Source organism: Aegilops tauschii, chromosome 7, assembly GCF_002575655.3.
Source record: "Aegilops tauschii subsp. strangulata cultivar AL8/78 chromosome 7, Aet v6.0, whole genome shotgun sequence".
NCBI classification, from domain to species: Eukaryota; Viridiplantae; Streptophyta; class Magnoliopsida; order Poales; family Poaceae; genus Aegilops; species Aegilops tauschii.
The window spans coordinates 621070939-621094267 of NC_053041.3; the positions used below are offsets into that span (position 1 = coordinate 621070939).

Below are 23329 nucleotides of genomic sequence, written 5' to 3' on the forward strand. Positions count from 1 at the left end.
TTTAATAGTTGAATGCATGCAGTCATAATGACAGTCAGCTACTTCCTCCACTCAGTTTTCTTGCATGCATGTGGGGTATTAATGATCCCAGTAAACAAAAAGAAAAGCTGACTTTCAAAGCAGACATTAAATTTTACATTGGTACCTGTAATTTGAGTTTGTGGCTTTGTATATAAAAATGAAGGGAGTAACATTTGTACATGAAAATGTACCTCTAAAACTTTTTTCCTTTATTTTTTACATTTGCATAAACATTTTGAGCATGCAGGAAGCAAATGCTCCCTAGAGCCGAAGAGCGGGAGCCGAATTGGATATCTGGTGCCTACCATCCGTTTAATAAAGTTCATATAGTAGGATGGGACTAGCTATAAAATGGGGCAATGCAAGTGTGCATGCTCACTCAACTACCAACCCAAATAATTACAATTAATTAAATCAAAGTACCGACCCCTGAACCTGAATGATGAAAGGCCAGCACACTCCAAGTGCTCACTTGACTTAACATCCCATGCACATCTGCAATGATAGCCATCAACCGGCGCCACCTTTGCAGGGGCAGGCATGTGAGGAGCTACGCCCGGCATCCACATACACAGCGATCTGCCTCAGATCACCCTGACAGCTTGGCATTTCTTTTCCCCGGCTCTCTCCCCGCCTTTCTGCTTGCACTTTTGTCTTGTCGATTTCCTGCTGGCTGCAGATCTGCTCTGTACTTGGTACGTCGTGTTGGATCTCAATCCAGCATCCAGATCCGTCGCTTGTACTGCATCCACGGGATCCATTTAAGCCCCATGAAAGCATATACGAAACAACACTTCAAGATAGGAGCGTGTACACTACACACACGCGCTCTGGGTGCCGGTGCCGGTCTTGTACGACCACTGCAACTAATGTGTCACGCGTTTTGCAGCAGCAGCTAGCAGGAGTAATCCTCTTGCCGGCATGCATGTGAGCCGAGCCGTGCAACCAACTGCGTGCCTCTCTGCTCTGGCTGCCTCGCTTCCTTCCTTTCTATAAAGATCCCACACGCACAAATCATGAGCCAGCCGCGCTTACAAGTGAATGAGAGTGGGAGGAGATCATTCAGATTTCACATTTCAGAGAAGAAGGAGAAGCTCGCTGAGAGGAGAGAGGTCTAGCTAGAGTGTGTAGAGAGAGAGAGAGAGAGAGAGAGAGAGAGAGAGAGAGAGATGGACTGGTACGCGTGGCTGTCGAAGGCGGGGCTGACGCCGGCGGCGACGTACGAGTACGGGCTGCTCTTCAGCGAGAACGAGCTGGAGCCGGGCGACGCGCCGGACTTCGACCACGACCTGCTCAAGAGCATGGGCATCGCCGTCGCCAAGCACCGCCTCGAGATCCTCAAGCTCGCCCGGAAGGACGCCGCCGCCGCCGCCTCGTCCCAGTCCTCCTCCTCCGCGGCCGCCCGGCTCGCGCGCAGGGCCGGCAGGTGCATCGCCCGGTGCGCGCGCCGGCTGGGCGGGGGCGGGGGCGCCGGCGGGAGGCGGTACTCCTCGTCCTCCGTCACCGTGGTGCCGCGGATCTGCAACGGCGCGGCCGGCGACGTGGTGGTCCGCGCCGGCGCCGTGCGGCGGAGGAGCAGCGTGAAGAAGATGGTGCTCATGATCACCGACGGCGGCGTCGCGAGCGGCGGCGGCGGCGGCGGCGTCCGGTTCTCCGGGTCGCAGAAGGCCAGCCTCATGTTCCAGGACTGCGCGTACGAGGACGACGACGAGGACGGCGCCCGCGAGGAGGACGAGGAGCGGTGCTCCGACGGCGGCACCGCCGGGGGCGAGAGCGAGATCAAGTGGGACTCCATGTTTCAGGACCTCAAGCCGACGTGAGCTGCGTGCGCGACGACGCCGAGCAGAACATTTCCTCTTGCTCCCTCGATCCCTTCTCGTGATCGAGTTTACTGTTTTCTTGGTGTGCTTGCGAGGATGTGGCCTCTGGTTTTGTCCTCTGTAAAATGAATGGTTTTGGAGTGATGAGTGAAGAACTGAAGATCAGGAACGATTGATCTGCGCACCACATCTGAAACTATGTGCACACCACACCAACAGACCAACAGCATGGTGAATTTCTCTTCAGAAATCTAGTACCGAGACTAGCTGCAATTACAGTGGATCCGCTTCAGAGTTCAGACAGGCAGTCAACCTCCATAACTAAAAGTAGTCGAGATTAGTTAGTTAGCCTATACCGAACTCAAGTACGCAAAAAGAGCGCTCAACTTCTTTTTTAGATCAACACAAAAGTGCAGAACTTGATGAGAAGCGACAACCACATCAACTTCTATCCCGTGTGTTCAACGGACGACGACATCGTTATTGCTCCTTTATAATTGTGTCCTATTCCTCCAAAATTAATTGTCTACTATAGTCGTCCAAAAATAATTGTGTCCTTGCATGTCCATCCGTACACAAGGACAGGGACGTCAAAGTCATTTATACAAACCTTTTCTTTGATTTACGGGATATCTGAGAACAGTGGTAATTGTAGAGCCATCAGTTGGCTTTCCTTACAATTACTCAGCTCCAAAGGAGAGCTCTAAAGGTTTTTTTATTCGAAATGGACACCGTCTTTAAGGGTCTGATCGGATCATGTGTCCCGCTTGACAAGATCAGAACCAGCATTCTATTAAAACACTTTGAAAAAATCTAAAATTTTACAAATTTACATTTTCCTGAATTTCCCAAAATGGAGAGAAATTCTGAAAACTTTCACTAATTTAAACAATAATTGTAAATTTAAAAATCCTTCATGAATATGAAAATTTAGTGAATTCTAAAAAATATTCATGAGTTTTTTATTTTCTGAATATTATCATAAATTTCATGAAAGGATAGCAGATTAAAAAAACTTTTGCACTGTTAAAAAATATTCATAACATTCAGGAATTAAAGTTGTTGTGCATTTAAAAATGTTTGAACTTTTAAAAAATATTCACGAATTCAAAAAATCTTTGTAAATTTCAAAATTCCACTGAATATGAAGAAAACCCATTGATTCTAAATTTTCATACAACTTTTATATCTACTCAAGATTTTATAAAAAAATGGTGAATTGTAGAAATTTTCACGAATATCAGTTTTTTGGTTATTTGAAACTTTCCACAGTTTTTTTTAAACTCAGTATTTTTAAGAAAAAATATCTATTAATCTTAAAATTTGCCCTTAGACTATGTTCGCGAATTTAAAAAGAAACATAATCAACCAAAAATAACTTTTTACATTGAAGTGGACCTTACCTGTTAAGGCCTGGTCAGGTCATGGGTGTCGCATTATAGTATCAGAACAGCCATTCTAATAAAACACATTTCAAAAGTGTTATAAAGATTTAGGAATTTTATTTGTGTGTGAATTTTCATAATTATTCTCAAAAGTTAATAATTGTTTTTGAATTCAATGAGTTCATAAATTAAATTTTCTGCACAAATATGAAAAAATAATTATGATTTCCAAAAAATCTTCACTGTATTTATATGTTTTTCTTAATATTTTAAAATAATAACAAATTTAAAAAATATTCAGGGATAAAAAAATGTTTATAATTTGAAAACTTAACAGATATTTAAAAACATATTCACAATTTGAAGAAAACTTTTATGAATTTGGTAAAATGTCCAAGAATGTTAATTAAGTTCCTTAATTTGACAAATAATAATAATTGTGTAAGTATACATAAAATAATAGAAAGGAAAAAATAAAAAATATATATAAGTGAATAGGAAAAATAGTAAAAGAACCAGGCTGAGAAAAAAGAAAAGAAAAAAACGAGAGAAACCTTCCCAAAATCTAAAGGACTGGCCTACATGGCCACCCCAATAGCGCATGCGGGGGTCCAAGTTTGCTCCACCGCCTCAACGGTATGCATGAAATGTAAATTAACCCAATAACTGTTGGGAGCAAAAAAGAATTTAATGCCAAAACCAAAAAGCGGCGTGGCAAAGCGCGCGTTGTCCTTTTTTTTTTCTTTGCAGGAAAACCTTCAATCTATTCATCTTCAATCATGGTAGTACAACAAACACTACAAATAATAAAAATTACATCCTAATCCGTAGACCACATAGCGACGACTACAAGCACTGAAGCGAGCCGAAGGCGCGCCTCTGTCATCGCCCCTCCCTCGCCGGAGCCGGGCAAACCTTGTTATAGTAAACAGTCGGGAAGTCGTCGTGCTAAGGCCCCATAGAACCAATGCACCAGAACAGCAACCGCCGCGGATGAAAAGTGCAGATCAAAAGGATCCAACCTGAAGACACATGATCGAAGACGAACAATGAACAGATCCGAGCAAATCCACCAAAGACAGATCCGTCGGAGACACACCTCCATACACCCACCGATGATGGTAGACACATCACCGGAACGGGGGCTAGGCGGGGAGTCCTCTAGCATATAATAAACTAAATGTCATAAGAAACAAACCTTATTAAATATTCTTTAACAAAATCAAACATTTAAATTGCGAGAGCGGCGTTTTGGATCCCGAACTCATCTGTTCCCGGTCATGAACAGTAAAGTTCAAAAAATTAAAAAAAAAACTATTTTGTGTGTGGAAGATGTTCGAGTGTGTGATGTCTGTGTCAATTTGCAGCGTATTGGACATCTGAGTAGCTCTCAGCAAAAAAAGACAAATAGTGTGAGTAGTTACTCGACCTTCCATTATAATTGTAAAGAAAAATCCACAAAAGGGAAAAAAAACATTGGCTTCATTTAAGAAAACAAAATTTTCGGTCGATAGTGTGTGAAAAGTGACTTGTAGTAGCAATTTTTTTTTGTTTTTTCTACCCTGAAGTCAACACTGGTTTTTATTCGTGAAAATTTATATAGTAGTGCAAAAAAAGTTATGTTTATTGTAGAAACATCTTCTGAACTTTTTTGACTTTTTTCTTATATTTATCTCATATCAGGTGTGTATATACACAGGGAACCCAAGATCATTTCCCTTGTTTTCACGTGCTCTCTTTCTCCTTTCTCATATATATAATATTTTTTTATCTAGAAGCACGCGAAGAAACTGACTCTTGCAGACAAAAGTGCCACATAACCAGACTTAGGGGCTGTTTGGATCATAGCCTGTGTCTGCCCAGCCAAAATATTGGCGTTGACCAGGGCTTCACATCTTGTTTGGATGAGCGCCCAAATTTTGGCATGCCAAGCCCGCTTTAGCTTTTCCCTTCTGTTTCTGTGCCAAATCATTGGCGAGACGCGGGCGGCCGATTCGCTCGCCGATATTTTGGCGCGCCCACAGCGCCGGCGATTTGGCTGGGCGGACTTGGGCAGTAACCAAACAGCCTAACCTATACTAAGTACTCCCTCCATAAATTAATATAAATGTTTTTATATTAGTTTACATAGGGAGTATTATACTTGCTCTAAAATACTTGTATAAGACGTAACGTGTTGTGGTGCCGCCCCCGCTGCTGCTTGCACGGTGAATAAACGGTGTATTTCCTGCTGTTCACCGAGGTGTCTCGTTCTTGTTATATGCTTGGATTGGATTTGTGTGTTGTGCTGCTACATGGAGTGTGGGCAGCTTGGTGTGGTATCCACAACCTGGCTGGTTTGATGTGTGGGCATCATCCGGAATAAGTACCTGTGTGGACAACCCTTGGCCTTCTGTCAAAGGTCCGGCAGTTCCCAGTTTTGGCAGTCGGTCATCCAACTGCTATCCGTCCTTCGCATTAGGACTTCCATCTCCGGTTGGATCGGGTGCTGCGACTTTGTTCTGGTTTAACCGGTGGGCGGGAGACATTCCCTTCGCGGCCCGCTTCCCCAACCTCTTCTCATCGCCGTTGCCCTCGATCTCAGTAGAGAGGGCCCTTATTGACTTAGGGCGCCTCGCTTTCTGGAGGCCATTTGGGCCTCCGGAAGCCGCCGCTTGGCAGGAGCTGCTTGATTGCGTCGCTCTTCACGAGCCGGTAGTGGATGCGGCCCCGGATGAGGTGCGGTGGCGTCTTGAGCCTTCGGGCCAATTCTCCACCAAGTCCCTCTACATGGCCATCGCCCCCTCCTCCGCTCCTCCACCCTTCCAGCGGTTTGGTCCATCCGCCTGCCACTGAAAATCCGGATATTCATGTGGCAATGGATCTGCGGACGGATCCCGTCTGGGGTGGAGGTTCGCAAACGCAATGGCCCTGGTTCTGGCCTCTGCCCGCTGTGTGGTACCCCAGAAGATTCGAATCACATCTTCTTCTCCTGTGTATCTGCCCAATTCGTGTGGAGCTGCTTTAGAGAGGTAGTGGGAGGTGATTGGTGCCACACCAACTTCCCCGACCTCTTCGCCGAACTCCCCCCTGCCCTCTCGCCACATTAGGTGGCTTGAGATCGGGGCACTCGCGTGGACCCTCTGGACGATTCGCAATAAGCTTGTGATTCAGCGCATTCCTCTTCGACGGGCTACTGACGCTCTCTTCAACCCTGTCTGGTTACTTGCAGCTTTGGCAGCCGCTCGGCCGCCCTCAAGATCGGGACGCCATCTCCGCCTTCATCGCCGACTTTCGCTCGATGGCCGTCCGTCAGTCGCCGCCGCCCCCTCTGCCACCCCCAGAGCCAAATTAGACGCCCGGCATGTTCTTCGGCTTCAGCCGTTTCTTTTTTATATTTTTGGGCTTGTTGAGCTGTGCCCTCAGCAGAACCTTTGTATTCCTTGTTGTGTGACTTGGGTGTGTGTTTTCTAGACTAGTCCGTGTATGTGTGCTCTTGACGGTTTGTTTTATTTATAAAATAGGGTGAAAGCCTTTTTTTGTATGTTGTTTGTAATAAACAGGGTGTACGTGCGCATCGGTGAGCGCCAACCCGGTGTGCTGTGTGCCTGATGCATGAACCTTAAATTCAGCTTGGTTTGATGAGGTAGCGAGATTGGGTGCACCGGAGTTGAAAGGAGTGGACGCACACATGTTCGCGTCCCGGCTCGTCCCCAGCGAACGCAGTGGATTTTCTGACGTGGCACTTGGGCTGCTTTAAGATTCGTAATTTTGAGCCGACGGCCAGCGAATAGTTCTCTGGAACCTTCAGATATCTGACGTTCGCCAGTTACTATTACCCATACAATATTGCTTTACGTACATTGTCAACAAATGCATATCCATGACTATTTCAAAAGAGAAGTTCAAACCAAGACCTCGCCGGAGACGCTATCGCTCACAGCATCGCAATCGAAGGCGAGGAAGAGGGTTAACAGGTGAGGGTGGGGGTGCGATCGCTCATTGAAAACTGATAGCCCAGGGAGGATTCTAGGGATGGTTGGGTGTGGCATAAGCACTACGGTGGGTGGCGGTGAGGAAAGGGCAGGGCAGAGAGACGCACAAGCCGTGTTTGCCGACAGCAGGCAGATCGGCCGGTGGTGGTGAGGTAAGGGCGGGGCAGAGAGGCGTCGCAAGCCGCGGTTGCTGACAGCAGGCAGATCGCCCGGTGGTGGTGGGCTGTTCAGAGGAGGAAGAAGATGATCCCAAGCCACCGGATCAAGATCCAACGGCCGAAAAAAAGTTACTTACACCAAATTAGTATTTAGTCGACTTACACACATTAAATCCCCATCTTATAATTTTATGAACACGTTTCCCCTTCTTACCTCGCGTTTCTTCTCTCAACCTCTCACCTCCGAACACCATGGCGAGTGTGACCTCCGATGCAGCGCGGCGAGGAGCATGGATTCAGCAGTTCAAGCATTCCAGCAATGGTCCACTCTTTCTTCTCCATCTCATTCGTTCCTCTCACCCGTCGCCACCTGCCCACCTCCACTCGCCGCCCCTGGCTCTCCTTTCAAGCAGATCTGCTCTGGGGGAGCCTAGCCGCCGCCGTCCACCATCGGCCCTTCCCTACCCGTCGCTGCCGAGAGGACGCCGCGACGGTGAGCCTGCTGTGCGCGCCTCCTGCTGGCCGCGGCCGTCCGTGTTCTCTCCTTCCCCGTCGGCGTGCCTCATTGGCATGGCATGAAAGAGGAAATGTGGCAGCCAGCACTTGCAAGTTGGGTACTTTGATTCCGGCTGTACCATTTCAATCCAACAGCAACACCGAACGGCAGTGGCATCGTCATTCTGCGGTTCTGCTTCTGCCATGGATGGGTTTCGTGTTTGCCATTGCAGGATGAATCCCTCTGCAAACCTTATTATGTCTGATGAAACTGCGCCGTGGAATTGGATTTCGTTACCTTGGGCTTGGCCTGGGATTGAGGAAGCATCGATCCATATCAAGAATGGACTGTACAAAAAGATGGAGGTAGCAGTATGTTCCTTTCTTTTCCTTTATGGAAATGAAGTATGTGTGATGCCTGGCAGATTCGGCTCTAAAGAAGAAAGAGAAGATCGATAGCCAAGTGGATCGATGGCGTTGTCTGCAAGGGCAAGCAAGGAACCATGGATTGATGCTCTGGCAAAAGGAAAGCAACGGCAAGATGCCAAAAGCAGCTCGTAGCATTACCACCACCACCACCCCTCCCCTCAAACATATGCATGTGTCTGCTCTGATTCTTGCAGTGCATTCTGTTCCAGAGCTCTACAATATGGCAAGATGAAAAAGTCTCTTCTCTAAACCAAGATGATCGAGTGATCACATATCTTCACCTGCAAGTGTTCTTCGCTCCTCCTCCACTCGACACTCTTAGTGGTAATGCAATTGCATCTTGTAACTACATGCTACTATATAGGAGTATATGTAAGCTTTTGGCGGTCGATGCCAGAAGCTTCTTCCCTTACTGCCACAGAATTTCGATGATCTACCTTGAACTACATACATTATGTTCCCATGCTTTGCCACAAGCTATCCCCAAGTGATATATTTTCCTTTTCAGCAAGATGGTTGGGTGATATATACATCTCTGGTCTCTGGGGCTAGTTTTACTGAAATAACTTTTCCTTTCTCCGCAAGACTTAATTAGTTGCCTCCTCTACTTGATCTGCCTCCCAGCTCTAGAGGCACTGCAATCGCATCTTGTACTGTATATACCATAATCTCGTCTTGTCATATGCTTTCACTGCATCTGATCAGAGGCAACTTGCTTTTCTGGGGGATGGAGAAATCTGCATCGGATGGATTAGATATGTTTATCCTGGTTTTCTTCTGCTGAAATTTGTTTTCTGTCGAGAAGTTCAACATGTTGAGGAGAGCCCCACGCACCCACTTCCCGGTCGGTATCTCTTCCACTAGCTAACCTCACGAAATGCACCGGTGGTTGATTTATATTTGTGTGTTCCGATGTTGCTTCTGTCAATCATCCTAATGTTTAGATTACCACTAATACAATTTTGTTATGCGGCAACCCACGGTACACTTTTTTTTTAAAAAAGAAGGATGGTCACGGCCTCTGCGTTAGAGTGATGCATACAGCCATTTTACTAAATAAAGTGTGAAAACAAAGTCTGAGGTCCAATACTGGCTCACAAAAGGAGCCCGGCAAAAAAAGATAATAAAAGATGCCACGGCGGGCAAAAATAAAAACAGGCTACGATGACTAGACAACTAGCATATTATTAGCTCATCATCCAAATCGGTTGAAGATGAACCGTGCTACCGTTTCCCAACAGTTGCACCCAGTAACCAAAAGCTCCCTGGAGTGTGCATGAGTGAGTAACGACCACGTACGGATCCAAGCAATGTCTCGGTAGATAACCTGCAAAAAGTTGATACAATTTTTGCCGTTAAAGATCATCTCATTTCTGTTGTTCCATATAACCCAAAGTAGTGCACATATCCCTATCCGAATAGGCCTCGCTATATTTTATTTCACTCCATTTAGCCACGTCCAAAAATAACGTGCTAGTACTAATTGAACAAGTCATGGAACATAGACATATATAAGATCTCCCTTAATGATATACCAATATTTCTTGTAAAACTCTGTCGGGAACCCATTCGGTCCAGGGGTCTTATTCTGTTTCATTTGTGATATTGCTTCAAACACCTTGTTCTCAGTGAACGGAGTAGACAAAACCTCGTTCTAGTCAGTGTTGAGCTGAGCTATGTCCCCAATTGCGCGCTCATCAAGCAACACAAAATTATCTTTGGGGGCACTAAAAAGGTTCTTATAAAAATTGGGGAGCAAACAAGGAAATACATGAGAGCTGCCATTCTACACGCTTATATAAAGTTTAGCTCGATTTAATCTTTAAAAATAGATGCTTGCCTTGCCTTCTCAAATATTTTAATAAGAGTGCATTATTTATTGCTTTAGTTCATTCACGTTCAAAATAGCTAGTAATTGAAATTATATAGTACCAATATATGCCTTGTGTCGGTCATATATAATAGCAATTAACTACTACACAGGTTGTAAAGGACTTTGATGACGCCGTCAAACATTTGGTTGATCTTTTGCGTACAAGCAACGACCGTTCTACAGAAGGCAAACTCGAAGTATTCGTCTGTTATGGCTGGTTTGAGGGCGTGGGAGCATCTGCTGTCCTTAGAGCTACAGCCAAACTCCTAAACTCTACAACATGTGATGATTTCAACACGAGAAAGCATTTTGACAGAGTCGTCTACGTGGACTGCTCAAATTGTATAAACAGAAGGGCCATGCAGAGGGCAATCGCAAAGGAGTTGAACCTTCACCATGCAATGCCCATATTTGAATTATTCTTCTACCCAAGACGAAAGATGCTAGTCGGATTCAACAATATAGACCGATTTGCTTACTCAATGTAAATTTCAAAATCTTCACCAAGGTGGCGACTAACCGTCTGAATGGGGTGGCTGATCATGTAGTCAAACCAACCCAAACAGCATTCATGCAAGGGCGAAACATTTTGGATGGTGTTGCTGTCCTTCATGAAACGGTCCACGAGCTTCATCATAAAAAATTGAATGGAGTCATTTTTAAAATCGACTTCGAGAAAGCTTATGATAAAGTAAAGTGTCCCTTTTTGTTACAAACATTACGTATGAAAGGGTTTTCCGATACTTGGTGTCGATGGGTTGGGAGCTTTGTGTCCGGAGGTAGCGTAGCTATTAAGGTAAACGACGATGTAGGCAACTATTTCCAGACAAGGAAGGGGCTCCGTCAAGGGGACCCCGCATCACCCATTCTGTTTAATATTGTGGCTGATATGTTAGCTACTCTTATTGAGAGGGCCAAGTTAGCAGGTCAAGTCACCGGGGTCATTCCTCATTTAGTAGAAGGAGGCCTATCAATTTTACAATATGCGGATGACACCATTTTGTTCCTGGACCATGACTTAGAAAAGGCCAGAAACCTTAAATTGTTGTTATGTGCCTTTGTGGATCTTTCTGGACTAAAGATTAATTTTCATAAGAGTGAACTCTTCTGTTTCGGCGAGGCCGCAGAAGTTTCACAAGATTATGCTGAAATCTTTGGTTGTCAACTCGGACAATTTCCAATTCGCTATCTAGGTATCCCTATTCACTATAGGCGACTGAAAATAGCTGAATGGAAGCATGTTGAAGAGAGACTGGAGAAACGTCTGGCCAGTTGGAAGGCCAAACTCTTGTCCTATGGAGGTCGACTAATCTTGATCAATTCGGTCCTTACCAATATGGTTCTTTATATGTTATCTTTTTTTCATCTCCCAAAAGGAGTGCTCCAGCGTCTTGACTATTATAGATCAAGATTTTTTTGGCAGAGCGATAATGAAACCAAGAAGTATCGTTTGGCAAGGTGGAACGTATTATGCCGCCCTAAAAGCCAAGGGGGGCTCGGAATCCAGGATCTTGAGATAAAAGATATATCACTGCTCAGCAAATGGGTATATAAATTACTCACCGAGAACGGTGTTTGGCAGGAAATCATTCATAATAAATACGTGGGTTCCAAAGCAATATCCCAAGTCTACTGGAGACCAGGAGATTCACATTTTTGGAGTGGGGTGATGAAAGCTAAAGAATTCTTTTTCCAGTTTGGAACGTTTTCGGTTAGGGACGGCTCCCAGACACGTTTCTGGGAAGACACCTGGTTGGGGAACAACCCCTTAATTGTGCAATACCCAAGTTTATATCGGATAGTTAGACATAAGTTTGTCATGATTAAACAAGTGCTGGGACAAGAAAACCCTGATATTTCTTTTCGTCGAACCCTCATTGGTCCTCGATTGGCAGCATGGGATGATCTGCTAACCCGACTGGGAGCCATCCAGCTGTCAGTGGAACCGGATATCTTTAAATGGAAATTGCATCAGAGTGGTAAGTTTTCGGTTAAATCCATGTATGATGCACTGGTTCATAACGAGGTACCAATAGATAATAGGAAATTGTGGAAGCTTAAGATTCCCCTAAAAGTGAAAATTTTCCTATCGTTTTTCACTAAAGGAGTTATCTTAACTAGGGACAATTTGGCACGACGAAACTAGCTAGGTTGCAAAAAATGTGTTTTCTGCCACCATGATGAGTCGAATAAGCACTTATTTTTTGAATGCAAGTTTGCTCGATCGGTATGGGCCATTGTCCAAATAGCTTCGAATCTATACCCTCCACGTAGTGCACGTAATATGTTCGGCAACTGGTTGAGGGGAATAGATAAACAATTTTCTAAACACATTCTTGTGGGGGCGGCTGCTTTATGTTGGGCACTCTGGCTCACTAGGAATGATATTGTTTTTAACCGTAAATGTGTTTCTTCTCCTATGCAGGTTATTCATATATGCTCGCGATGGCTCCGTATGTAGTCTATCCTGCAGCGGCCGGAGGACAGAGACCTTTTTATGATGGCGTCTACACGGCTGGAGCGTTCGGCCAGGGAGATTTTCTACCCCCATGGATGGCGGTGTGATCTTCGAATTGGATTGGCCCCGCTATAGGCTTGTTTTATTTTTTACTTGTGGCTGTTTAACCATATTTTTTTGAGCTAGACTTCTTCAAACTTTTGGCTGTGTGCATCTAGCTATGCAGAGGCCCGGTGATCTTTGATGCGTCTGTATCAACTCGATATTTCAATTCAATGAAAAGCCCTTTATCGAAAAAAAATTGATAAGCAAGATGAAGATGATGATTTCAGAGGGGTACACAACAGCAATAGAAAAGAGGTGCCAGGGATCGGAAGTTTGATTACTAAGTCACTAAGAGATGAAAGATTTTTGATGATTTTTTATTACGAAGTAGTTGAAGATATTGATCTGATAGAATGTGGCATTCCTGTTTTCGGTAAAGGTATATTGTTATGGACCAATTGCAGAAGATTTCTGGTCCACACGAGAGAAAGCAAGTTGATGTCCCCTTCTGCTAGTAATGATATTTTTATCAGTTTCTATCAGAATGAAGGCATAAAACAAATACATAATATATTGCATGAAGAAGCTGTCGGAGTGATTGGTGGCACTGGTATGGATGGCATCAACCCAGAAATAGTTTTGGATTGCTTCCTGTACTCAATCTTCTTGACAGCACAGTTACCTAAAAACTCTATTGGTGTTGACTATGATTGGGCTACTCATGCTTGCAACTACTGGATATGTGATGGAATCCTTGAGGATAGAGCATGGGAGATCGGTAATGCATTGTATGGAGTGATACCGCAATTTGACTATTATTCAGAAAAAATATGGGGCTATTTTTCAGATGAAACAAGACGTTTGGCAATGGCATCAGATTATTATGGACGAAAAAAATCTTATGAAGGTTGGTGTTCAGTCACCTCTAACAAACCAACAGCAGATGATATCTCTTACGTTCCTGGAAGTGCATCATCATATTTCCTAACATGCCAGGGAGATGATCCAGTATATATACGTAATGATTTGTTTCAACTGGTCAGCAGCAACCTTCGCGTGCTAAAACTCTGCAACTGTGGCTTTGATTTTGCATCCCCTCCTTTTGAGTGCTGCCAAAACCTAAGATTCCTTTGGCTTGACCATTGTGCAAACACAGGGAAGGAGCAAAGTGGAGGGCCAAATTTTTCAAACCTGTTGGTGTTTGATTTACGTTTCACAGATTTTGTTTTGTTGCCTCAGATGATTGAGCTTATGACCAATCTCAGGGAGCTGAATACAAAGGGAGTCTTATGGAAGGCTGTAAGTCATGCATGGAAGAAGCTACAGAAGCTTCATAAGCTCCGGTTAACCGAATCTTCAGATGTGGTTACAGTGGACATTTGTTCTTTTGCGGATATGATGAATCTGGAGCTCCTTGACTTGTCTGGCAACACTCACATGGAATCATTGCCGACATTGTCGTCCACAAGAAGTCTGAAGATGCTTGTTATTGATGGTTGTTCCAGCTTGGAGCATGTTGCACTGGAAGGAGCTCCTCCACTGCTTGAAAGTTTTAGCTTTGATGGTTATGGCCCAGCAGAGAATTGGACTCACTCCATACATCTGCCACGAAAGGAATTGCGCCTCAAGTCTCGTATGGCTCCAGTTGAAATAGTCAAGGTGACTAAGATCTCCCTCCATGGCTGTGGTCGATTGCAAAACATATTCTTGCGTGCATTGCCCTGTCTGGAGGAACTGGACCTCTCTGGTATAGCCATTAAAATACTTGACCTCCGAGCAATGGATGTCCCGAAACTCAAGAAGTTATTTCTACTGGTGGTTGTGAGCAGCTTCGTAGCCTAATCTGGCATGGCTCACCTAGATTGAAAGTGCTCCATGTGGACACACAGAGGAAGATTAGATCAATGATCAGTTGTGGAGAACAGGGATCCTTCAACATTGAGGGTTTTTTTTCGAAAAGGGGGTTCTCCCCGACCTCTGCATCAAGAGTGATGCATACGGCCATATTATTAACAAAATAAAAGGTCTCACAAGGTTCCAAAATCTCTAACTGAAAAAATAAGCAGAGGACAGCTCACACAGAGCGAAAGAGGCTAGACACACATACTAGCCAAGATAATATGCCACAACCGGCTGGCTAAAGATAGATAGGTAAACTAATTGCCTATCCTATTACATGACCGCCATCCAAACCGGTTGAAGATATCCCGAGCTACCATCTCCCAGCGGATAGATCCAGTAACCAGATGCTCCCTGGCCTCCGTCGGAGTGAGTAGCGACCATGAACGGATCACAGCCGTGGCTCGGAAAATAACCTGCAAGAAGTGAATACATGATGTTCTGTTAAAAACCAAATCATTTCTGCAAGTCCAGATAGTCCACAAGAGAGCACAAACTCCAACGCGAATATGTTTCGCTAATTCAGGCTCAATCCCAGTTAGCCATATCCCAAATAACGTGGTGACGGAGTTCGGTGGAATAATATTAAAAGCAATGTGAACCGTCCGCCAAAGTACTCTGGCAAAAGGGCAATCAAAAAAGAGATGCTTAATCGTCTCATCCCGATCACAGAAGCTACACCTCGTAGGTCCTGTCCAATTACGCTTAATCAAGTTATCCTTGGTTAAAATAACCTGTTTATGGACAAACCACATAAACACTTTTATTTTCAAAGGAACTTTGACATTCCAAACATGTTTGGAGGTAGGAATATAGCTCGAATTAATTACATCAATATACATTGATTTAACCGTGAATACTCCAGACCTAGTCAGCTTCCAGCGTAATTCATCGGGTTGTTGAGTAAGATGGACATCCATTAGTCTCCGAACAAGATGGAGCCAAGCTTCCCAACGATTGCCCACTAACGACCGTCTGAACTGAATATTAAGTGGGATGGATTGAAACACCGTAGCAACGACCACCTCCCGTCGTTGAACAATGCGATATAAAGACGGATATTGGATGGCCAGGGGTGTGTCGCCGAGCCAAGTATCCTCCCAGAAGCGTGTACTGGCACCGTTGCCAATAACAACCTTTGTCCTATTAAGTAGAGATTGTTTGACTTTCATCAGGCCTTTCCAGAAAGGCGAGTCAGTCGGCCTGACGGTGACCTGGGACAAGGACTTTGTCTGAAGGTACTTGCTGCGAAGGATTTGGGCCCACATGGCCTCAGTCTCAGAAGAGAGCTTCCACAGCCACTTGCTAAGAAGGCATCTGTTCTTAACTTCGAGATTCTCAATACCAAGACCCCCTTGGTCTTTCGGTCTACAGATGATATCCCATTTTGCAAGTCTGTATTTTCTTTTTAGCTCATCACCCTGCCAAAAGAAACGCGATCGATAAAAGTCCAGTCTTTTCCTAACACCAACTGGGACTTGAAAGAACGATAAGAGAAACATAGGCATACTCGTGAGCACCGAATTAATCAGAATTAATCTGCCTCCATATGACATGAGTTTGCCCTTCCAGCAACTCAGTTTCTTCTCGAACCGTTCTTCGATGCATTTCCATTCTCTATTGGTCAGCTTTCTATGGTGGATTGGAATACCTAGGTAAGAGAAAGGTAACTCCCCCAAGTCGCACCCAAACAATTGCCTATAAGCCTCCTGTTCGTCTTTGGCTCTACCAAAGCAAAACAGCTCGCTCTTATGAAAGTTAATCTTTAATCCGGTCAATTGTTCGAAAAGGCATAACACCAGCTTCATATTTCTCGCCTTGGTCAGGTCATGCTCCATAAAGATGATTGTATCATCAGCGTACTGAAGGATGGATACACCTCCATCAACCAGATGAGGTACCAAACCACCCACTTGACCATTCTCCTTAGCCCTCCCTATCAAGATGGCTAACATATCGACCACAATGTTAAATAAGATAGGGGACATTGGATCTCCTTGTCTTAGGCCTTTATGTGTCTGGAAGTAATGACCAATATCGTCATTCACTTTAATTCCCACACTCCCTTTTTGCGTAAATGATTCAACCTGGCGTCGCCAGGCTTCATCAAAGCCTTTCATACGCAATGCCTGTTGGAGAAATGGCCATTTAACCTTATCATACGCTTTCTCAAAATCCACCTTAAAAATGACGCCATCTAGCTTCTTGGAATGGATTTCATGGAGCGTTTCATGAAGGACAACCACCCCTTCGAGGATGTTTCTGTCCGGCATGAAAGCAGTTTGGGAGTGCTGCACCACAGAATGCGCAATCTGTGTGAGCCTATTAGTCTCGACCTTGGTGAAAATTTTAAAACTAACATTGAGAAGGCAGATCGGCCTGAACTGCTCAATTCTCACAGCATCCGTCTTCTTAGGAAGCAATGTGATAGTTCCAAAATTCAAGTGAAATAATTGAAGCTGTCCAGAGAACAGATCATGAAACATAGGTAACAAGTCCCCCTTAATAATATGCCAACACTTCTTGTAGAACTCCACCGGAAATCCATCCGGTCCAGGAGCTTTATTATTTTTCAACTGTGTTATGGCATCAAACACCTCCTTCTCCGAAAATGGGGCAACCAGAATATCATTTTCAGCAGCCGAAAGTTGAGGCACATCCTCAGTTCTGGACTCCTCAAGAGAGACACAATTATCCTCCGGAGGTCCAAATAACTGCCTGTAATACTCGGTCATATACGTCTTTAGGTTATCCTGTCCTATGATAGTGCCCTCATCTTGTTCAAGTTGGAATATTCTCTTCTTTCTGTGCTTACCATTAGCAATCAGATGGAAGAATTGAGTATTCGCGTCCCCTTGGACCACTTTGCGAACCTTAGCTCGCAAAGCCCACTTCAACTCTTCTTCGCGGAGAAGTTCTTTCAACCTCTTCTCCGCTTCAGTTTGAACCTGGAGCTCAGCAGGCATCAAGATCGTGGATTCGGCCTTGACGTCCAGATTCTGTATAAGAGAGAGGAGTCTTTCCTTCTCAATCTTATATACCCCACTAAGATGCTTAGCCCAACCCCGTAAAAAACTTCTCAAGCTTCTGATCTTATTTTGCCAACGCTCGACCGCAGTCCTACCGCCTACACCTTTCGCCCATTCCCTAGCGATCAGGTCTAGGAACCCTTCGCGTTCGAACTAGGCCATCTCGAAAGAAAAGGTGTTTTTGTTTCCCACGTGGTTCGGCTCCCCTGAGTCAACGAACAGTGGAGTGTGATCGGAGAAACCCCTAGAAAGAGCCTGAACCGTCACTAGCGGGAACTTCTGTTCCCACTCAACACTCGCTAGCACGCGATCAAGCTTTTCGTATGTCGGATTGGGTAGTGAGTTGGCCCAGGTAAACTTTCTACCAGAAAGCTCTATCTCCCTCAGATCCAAGCTTTCAATAATAGTATTGAACATGAACGACCACCTACCGTCAAAATTATCATTATTCTTCTCCTCTCTCCTCCTAATGATGTTGAAATCACCCCCAACTAAGAGTGGCAGCTGTTCAGACCCACAAATCCGAACAAGATCCGCCAAAAAATCCGGTTTAAGCTCGGGCTGTGCGGCACCATAAACCGCCACCAGCGCCCAGTCAAAAGCGTCAACCTTAGACCTGACTCGAAACTTAACCGCAAAGTCACCCATGACTACACTCCGGACTTCAAGCGAATCACATCGCACTCCCAGCAAGATACCACCCGATCTTCCACGCGGAGGAAAGCAATGCCAATCAAAGTCAACACCACCCACGAGAGAGGCAAGAAACTGTGGCGCAAAATTGTCTCTACCAGTTTCCGAAAGCGCAATAAAATCTAAGCGATGCTCCAGAGATGCCTCTGCAAGAAACCTTCTTTTAGCCAAGTCTCTCAGACCTCTGCTATTCCAAAAGATTCCTTTCATCACTCATCATAAAATTTTTTAGAAGTCCGAATTCTAGCACTCCGACGAACTGCAGAGTCGGGGTAAATTTTCCGCTTCCACTTACGCTTGGGTCTATTAGGTCCAAGCTCCGGGTCCTCATAACCGGATTCAACGGAACAAACAACTGCATTCTCTAAGGGCATATCTTCGTCCTCAGACTCAATATTGGATGGTGCTAAGTCGACACACAGATTATTGAGCACTCTAACCCCTAAAGCATCAATCTCATTATCATTCATGGGTTTAACCGCTGCAATATTACGAATAGTTTCTAAGGCACGCTCCGCCTCCAAATCTAACAAGTCGTTCACCGAAGTAGAAATCTCACTATCTGTGACTCCGAGTGAAACTCCTAATTGGTTTGCATTATTAATAATCTCTTCATGAGAAAAATGCAATAAAGAGTTAGATATGTTGACGGACATACCAGAAGCGTTTGCAGCATCCTGAAGCTTGGCGGCCCTCATAGCGCACCGCTGCTGCATATCATCCACCTCCGGAATCTCGTGGACGCGAGCGCTAAACCGTCTACCCGTCGAGACGGGGTCCGGGATCCCGCCAAAAGCAACGACCTCCTCCCTGGTAAAACCTCGTGTTGAATCCCTCAGAGGATCCACCGAGGATACCGGAGGAGGAAGCTGCGGGTTCCCTATCACCGCATCCACAGGAACGAACGGGAGGGAGTAGGCGGGGGCTGCCTGCCCGTGCCCTCCTCCCTCCCCCCCAGCCGACGCAGGGGTGGCGGTCCTCCTGACCGCCGGTGAAGAAGGGGTAGCCAGGGCCACCTGCCCCAGCCCCCCTCCCCCCAACGCTACTGGCTCGGGTGTCCCAGCCACGCCCGGGGACGCATGAGCCGAGGCCGCCTGCCTCGGGCTCCCTTCCCCAGCGCTGGCCGACCCCACCAAGATCGACGTCACCACAGGAGAGACGGCCAGGTCCTCCTGACCCGTGCAGCCTCCCCCACAGTCTACCATTGCCTGCGTCACCGTTGTCGCCGGCACCAGACTACAAGAAGGAAAAGTCGAGGCCTCCCGCCCCAAGATCTCTTCCCCATACCGAACCTCCACTGAAGTAGAAGGAGAAAGCTGGCCTACTTGAGGCTCCACCTCCCTAACCTCTCCCACGGACGTCACCGAGAGCGGCCCCACCAAACAACTCTCCAAAGAGCTAGCCACATCACCAAACTCCAACGGCGGAAGCAGACACTCACAGCTATCCTCAGACTCCACCCTGTCACTCCATAGGCGGGGAGGAGCCGAGGCTGGCTCGAAAGATCCAAACTGCAATGTGTTCATAGGTACCGCCGGGGCCGAGGGAGATTCTACTCCAGAACCATCCCCGGGCAACTGAGCATCAGGACTCGATCCATTAGCCCTCTCTTATCCCGCCTCATTATGCGGGTCCCCACGAGCACCGGCATCATCATCCCCCTCGTGCATATCCATAGCATCCCCGGAAACCACATCGGCAAACAGCGTCGAGTCCTCAAACTCAATCTGAAGCGGAAACACCTCTCCCCAGTAAAACCAGTTAACCATGTCGGGAACAAAGTCGATGTCCAAAACACCCACTAAAAGACGGGCCACCCCATGAGAGCGAGTGAAAGCCATGTCCACATCCTCAGTCTTACCAACCAACATACCCAAACTCGCCACGGCTCGAGCATCTGTCAAGGCCTCAGATGGGGCCCCTGAAAACCGCAATCACACCTGAGTGAGCGGTTTGCCCTTAGGCTCGACCTTCCTCCACTCGTGAAACTCCAGGACGCACTGAGTACCCGGCACCTTGCACAACCCAAAACTCAACAACCTCTGCAAGTCGTCCACCGTCGGAAACTCAACCCTAAACACATTGTCCTCAATCGGGATGAGCTCCCACTGAAAATCACTTGGAACCAATAGCTGAAGTCTCTGCACTATTTGATCCTTAGACACCAACTCGCGGGTTGCTTTCACAAGCCCCGTCGTCAAGCTCTGAGTCTCAGCTAGATTCGCCCTCGCCACCGGAGACTCAAAGAAAGTCAGCTCAGCACAGTACACTCCGTACATCATGAGAGCAGGAACCTGATCACGCACAGCTGGGCATTCCCCCGTGATATGAGCCATCTTACCACAGGAGTTACAAAGTTCCGCCATGCACTCAGCAATAAAGTGGCCCTTCTCACCACATCGATAACAAAGCATCTTTTCTTTCTTACGCGCCCATTTGGACGCCCTCTCAGACTCATCCCTGTCTCTAGCCTCCACAGCGGCTCCAGTTGCAGGAACATCCACGTTGGCCAGAGCCGTCACAACTTCCAAAGCCTGGCTAGCCAACTCAGTCGACCGCACGGGATCCACCGCCATGTCCGAAACCTGCTGGTCAACCACGGCCGTCACCGGAGGCGGCTTGCGGGCCCGAGCACGACCACCACCGCGGCCACCACGGTAGCCACGGAATCCACCTCTATGCCGGTTGTTCGGGCCAGTCGCCCCCTCGACAAAACCACCTGCCGGACCGAGGAAAGGCCTTTCAGCAGAGCCATCACTCTGCCAAGCATATCCGCGTCCACCTCCCGTAGACGATGATCCACGGTGCTGGCCAACCCCGTAAGCATCAACACCATCATCTCCCCACTGTCCTCTGGGCGGCCCAGTACTCGTCGGCGAAGGACCCGAGCGTTTCTGCGCCGGTCTCGCCACATAGTGGGGCGGTGGCGCAGCGTTGGGCACAGCCGGCGCAACACCCCGCCCCACGGGAGCCGGAGGTCTTGGAGGAGGGACATCGCTCCCCGCAATGCCCGGCTTGGGATGCCGAGAACCACCACGCCCAGCAGTTGACAGGGGTCCAGTCGGCGCCGGTGGACGCTGGGCAGTAGGACCGCCCCCCGGCTCACGGGCGCCAAAGAAGCAGGTCGAGGCGGACGGATGGCACCACCCCTACCCACGGCGGCAAGTGCCGGAGAAGGCGGGCGGGCAGCGGCAGTACCAGTAGTCCCGGCCGGTGCCGGCGACCTAGAACCAATCACCGCAGAAACAGCGCCACCGGCTCCAGCGCCCGGCGGAACATCCCACCGCGGCCAACTCCCGGCGGCGGTCCATTCCCGCCGCGGCCAGACCCCGGCGGCGGGCCGTTCCCACCGCGGCCGGTCCCCTGCGGGCAACTGTTTCCGCCGCGGCCTGCACCACCAGAGACGGAGGTCATGCCAGTTGGCGCCGGAGCTCCACGAGCAGCCATGGCCCGGAGTGGGGGGATGCGCCGCGCCCGCCCCGCTCCACGATCACAGAAACTCGAACGCCCTCGTCGGAAAACCCTAGATCGTGACGATAGAACTCGTTGTTCGGACGTGCATGGGGCGACAGGAGATAGCGAGGTACTGGTCGAGTTTGACTGGGCCTCATACCCATCTAACTCCGGCCCAACAACGCGTAGGCCCGGCTCACCCAGAGCCGGCCCATCCCCAGGCGCACCCAGCTCGCGGCCCAGGAGCGAGTTCAAACGAAGCTCCCGCACCAGCGAGATCTCGGGCGCTCGCCCAGCCGACGATGCCGCCGCGGCCATCACCGGCATCCGAGAAACATTTGCATGGCGCCCCGTTCTCTTCTTCGTCTGAACCGTAATCCACGAATCTGGTTTAATCAAATCGAAAAGAGTAAGATTAGGTAGACAAACCTTCGGAAGAGGACCCTTCCATGGTCTGATTGCCGTCGCCGCCGATCTCCGGTGAACGACGCGGCGGACCATCTCCTTCCTCTCGCCCGCGTGCAGCCCGACCCTCGCCGGATCGTCCACAGGCAGGATCTTGTCCACCGTCATGGCAACCTCGTCTTCGTCATAGCCAGAATTGAAAAACTCACAAACCAAGTCGGACGGGGTCGGCGTCGGCGGCGAGGCCGCCGGGTCATCACCGTCGCCGTCCGCCTCCTCCTCATCTGATCCGGCCAACGCCCAAAAGCGGCTACCGACGCGCGGACGTGTCGCCGATGCCGAGGGCAGCACCCCGGCGGCCGCCGACCCGCTCGCCCGCGTCGCCCGCGGAGTCGCCCGTTCGCCCATGAGTTTGAATACCTGGCCCGTATTGCTTTTACGGATGGGAGGTTCATTTGGTCATCCTCAAAGGGACTCTTTTTCCAGACACTAAATATTCTCTCCAAGGTATACCTTCTTATCTCTTGTATGAGCCATAGTGAAGCCAACATCACCAAAAGTATCAAGGAGATTGGCTCTAGCAAACAGGGTTTGGTTCCAACAAGGTCGTTATTACCGTATAATGATATTGCTCTGGCTAATGATGTTACATGCTCGGTCTTGGTGTGGAACTGTCGACAACTCCAAACTTTGAATGTGCATATCGAGATTGGTAAAGGAAGCTATAATTTAGATAGTATGCAAGACGAAGGGGATTTCAGAAGCTTCACAGGATATGTTGAATCATTGCATGTGCATGATAATTGCTCCATGACTGCTATCCCCCCAACGAACTGGGGGAGACTAGAATGGTGTCATGTTGAGAGGTGCCCCAAGCTAAACTATGTGTTTTCACGTCGGAAGGGAACATACAGCTTTCAATGTATAAAGATATTTTCAGCTTCTGATCTCCCAGTGGCCTATTGCATCTGGGGAGGCATCAATAAAACTTGGGGTGACTTTTATTACAGTCATCAGAGTCTCCAACAACTGCAACACATATACCTGTACAATTGCCCAAGGCTGGTGCTCGTCCTCACCATTTCCTTCACCTTGCCCAACTTGGAGACCCTCCAGATTGCATATTGCAGTAGCCTTCGACATGTTTTTCCAGTGGACGACAAGTACCCTACGGAAATAGCATCTGGTGTCA

The 23329-nt window shown here is 47.5% G+C and overlaps 1 protein-coding gene across 1 annotated transcript; it reads left to right on the forward strand.

The window, feature by feature from the left end:
* The first annotated feature begins 844 nt into the window (after positions 1-844).
* Positions 845-2010, forward strand: LOC109764766 (uncharacterized). Its single transcript, XM_020323550.3, has one exon. The coding sequence runs from the start codon at positions 1191-1193 to the stop codon at positions 1839-1841; it is 651 nt and encodes a 216-aa protein (XP_020179139.1). The 5' UTR covers positions 845-1190; the 3' UTR covers positions 1842-2010.
* Positions 2011-23329: the final 21319 nt, after the last annotated feature.

Bases quoted from the DNA above. Each gene is read 5' to 3' on its own strand.
- LOC109764766 (XM_020323550.3), top strand. From the start codon at position 1,191: ATGGACTGGTACGCGTGGCTGTCGAAGGCGGGGCTGACGCCGGCGGCG.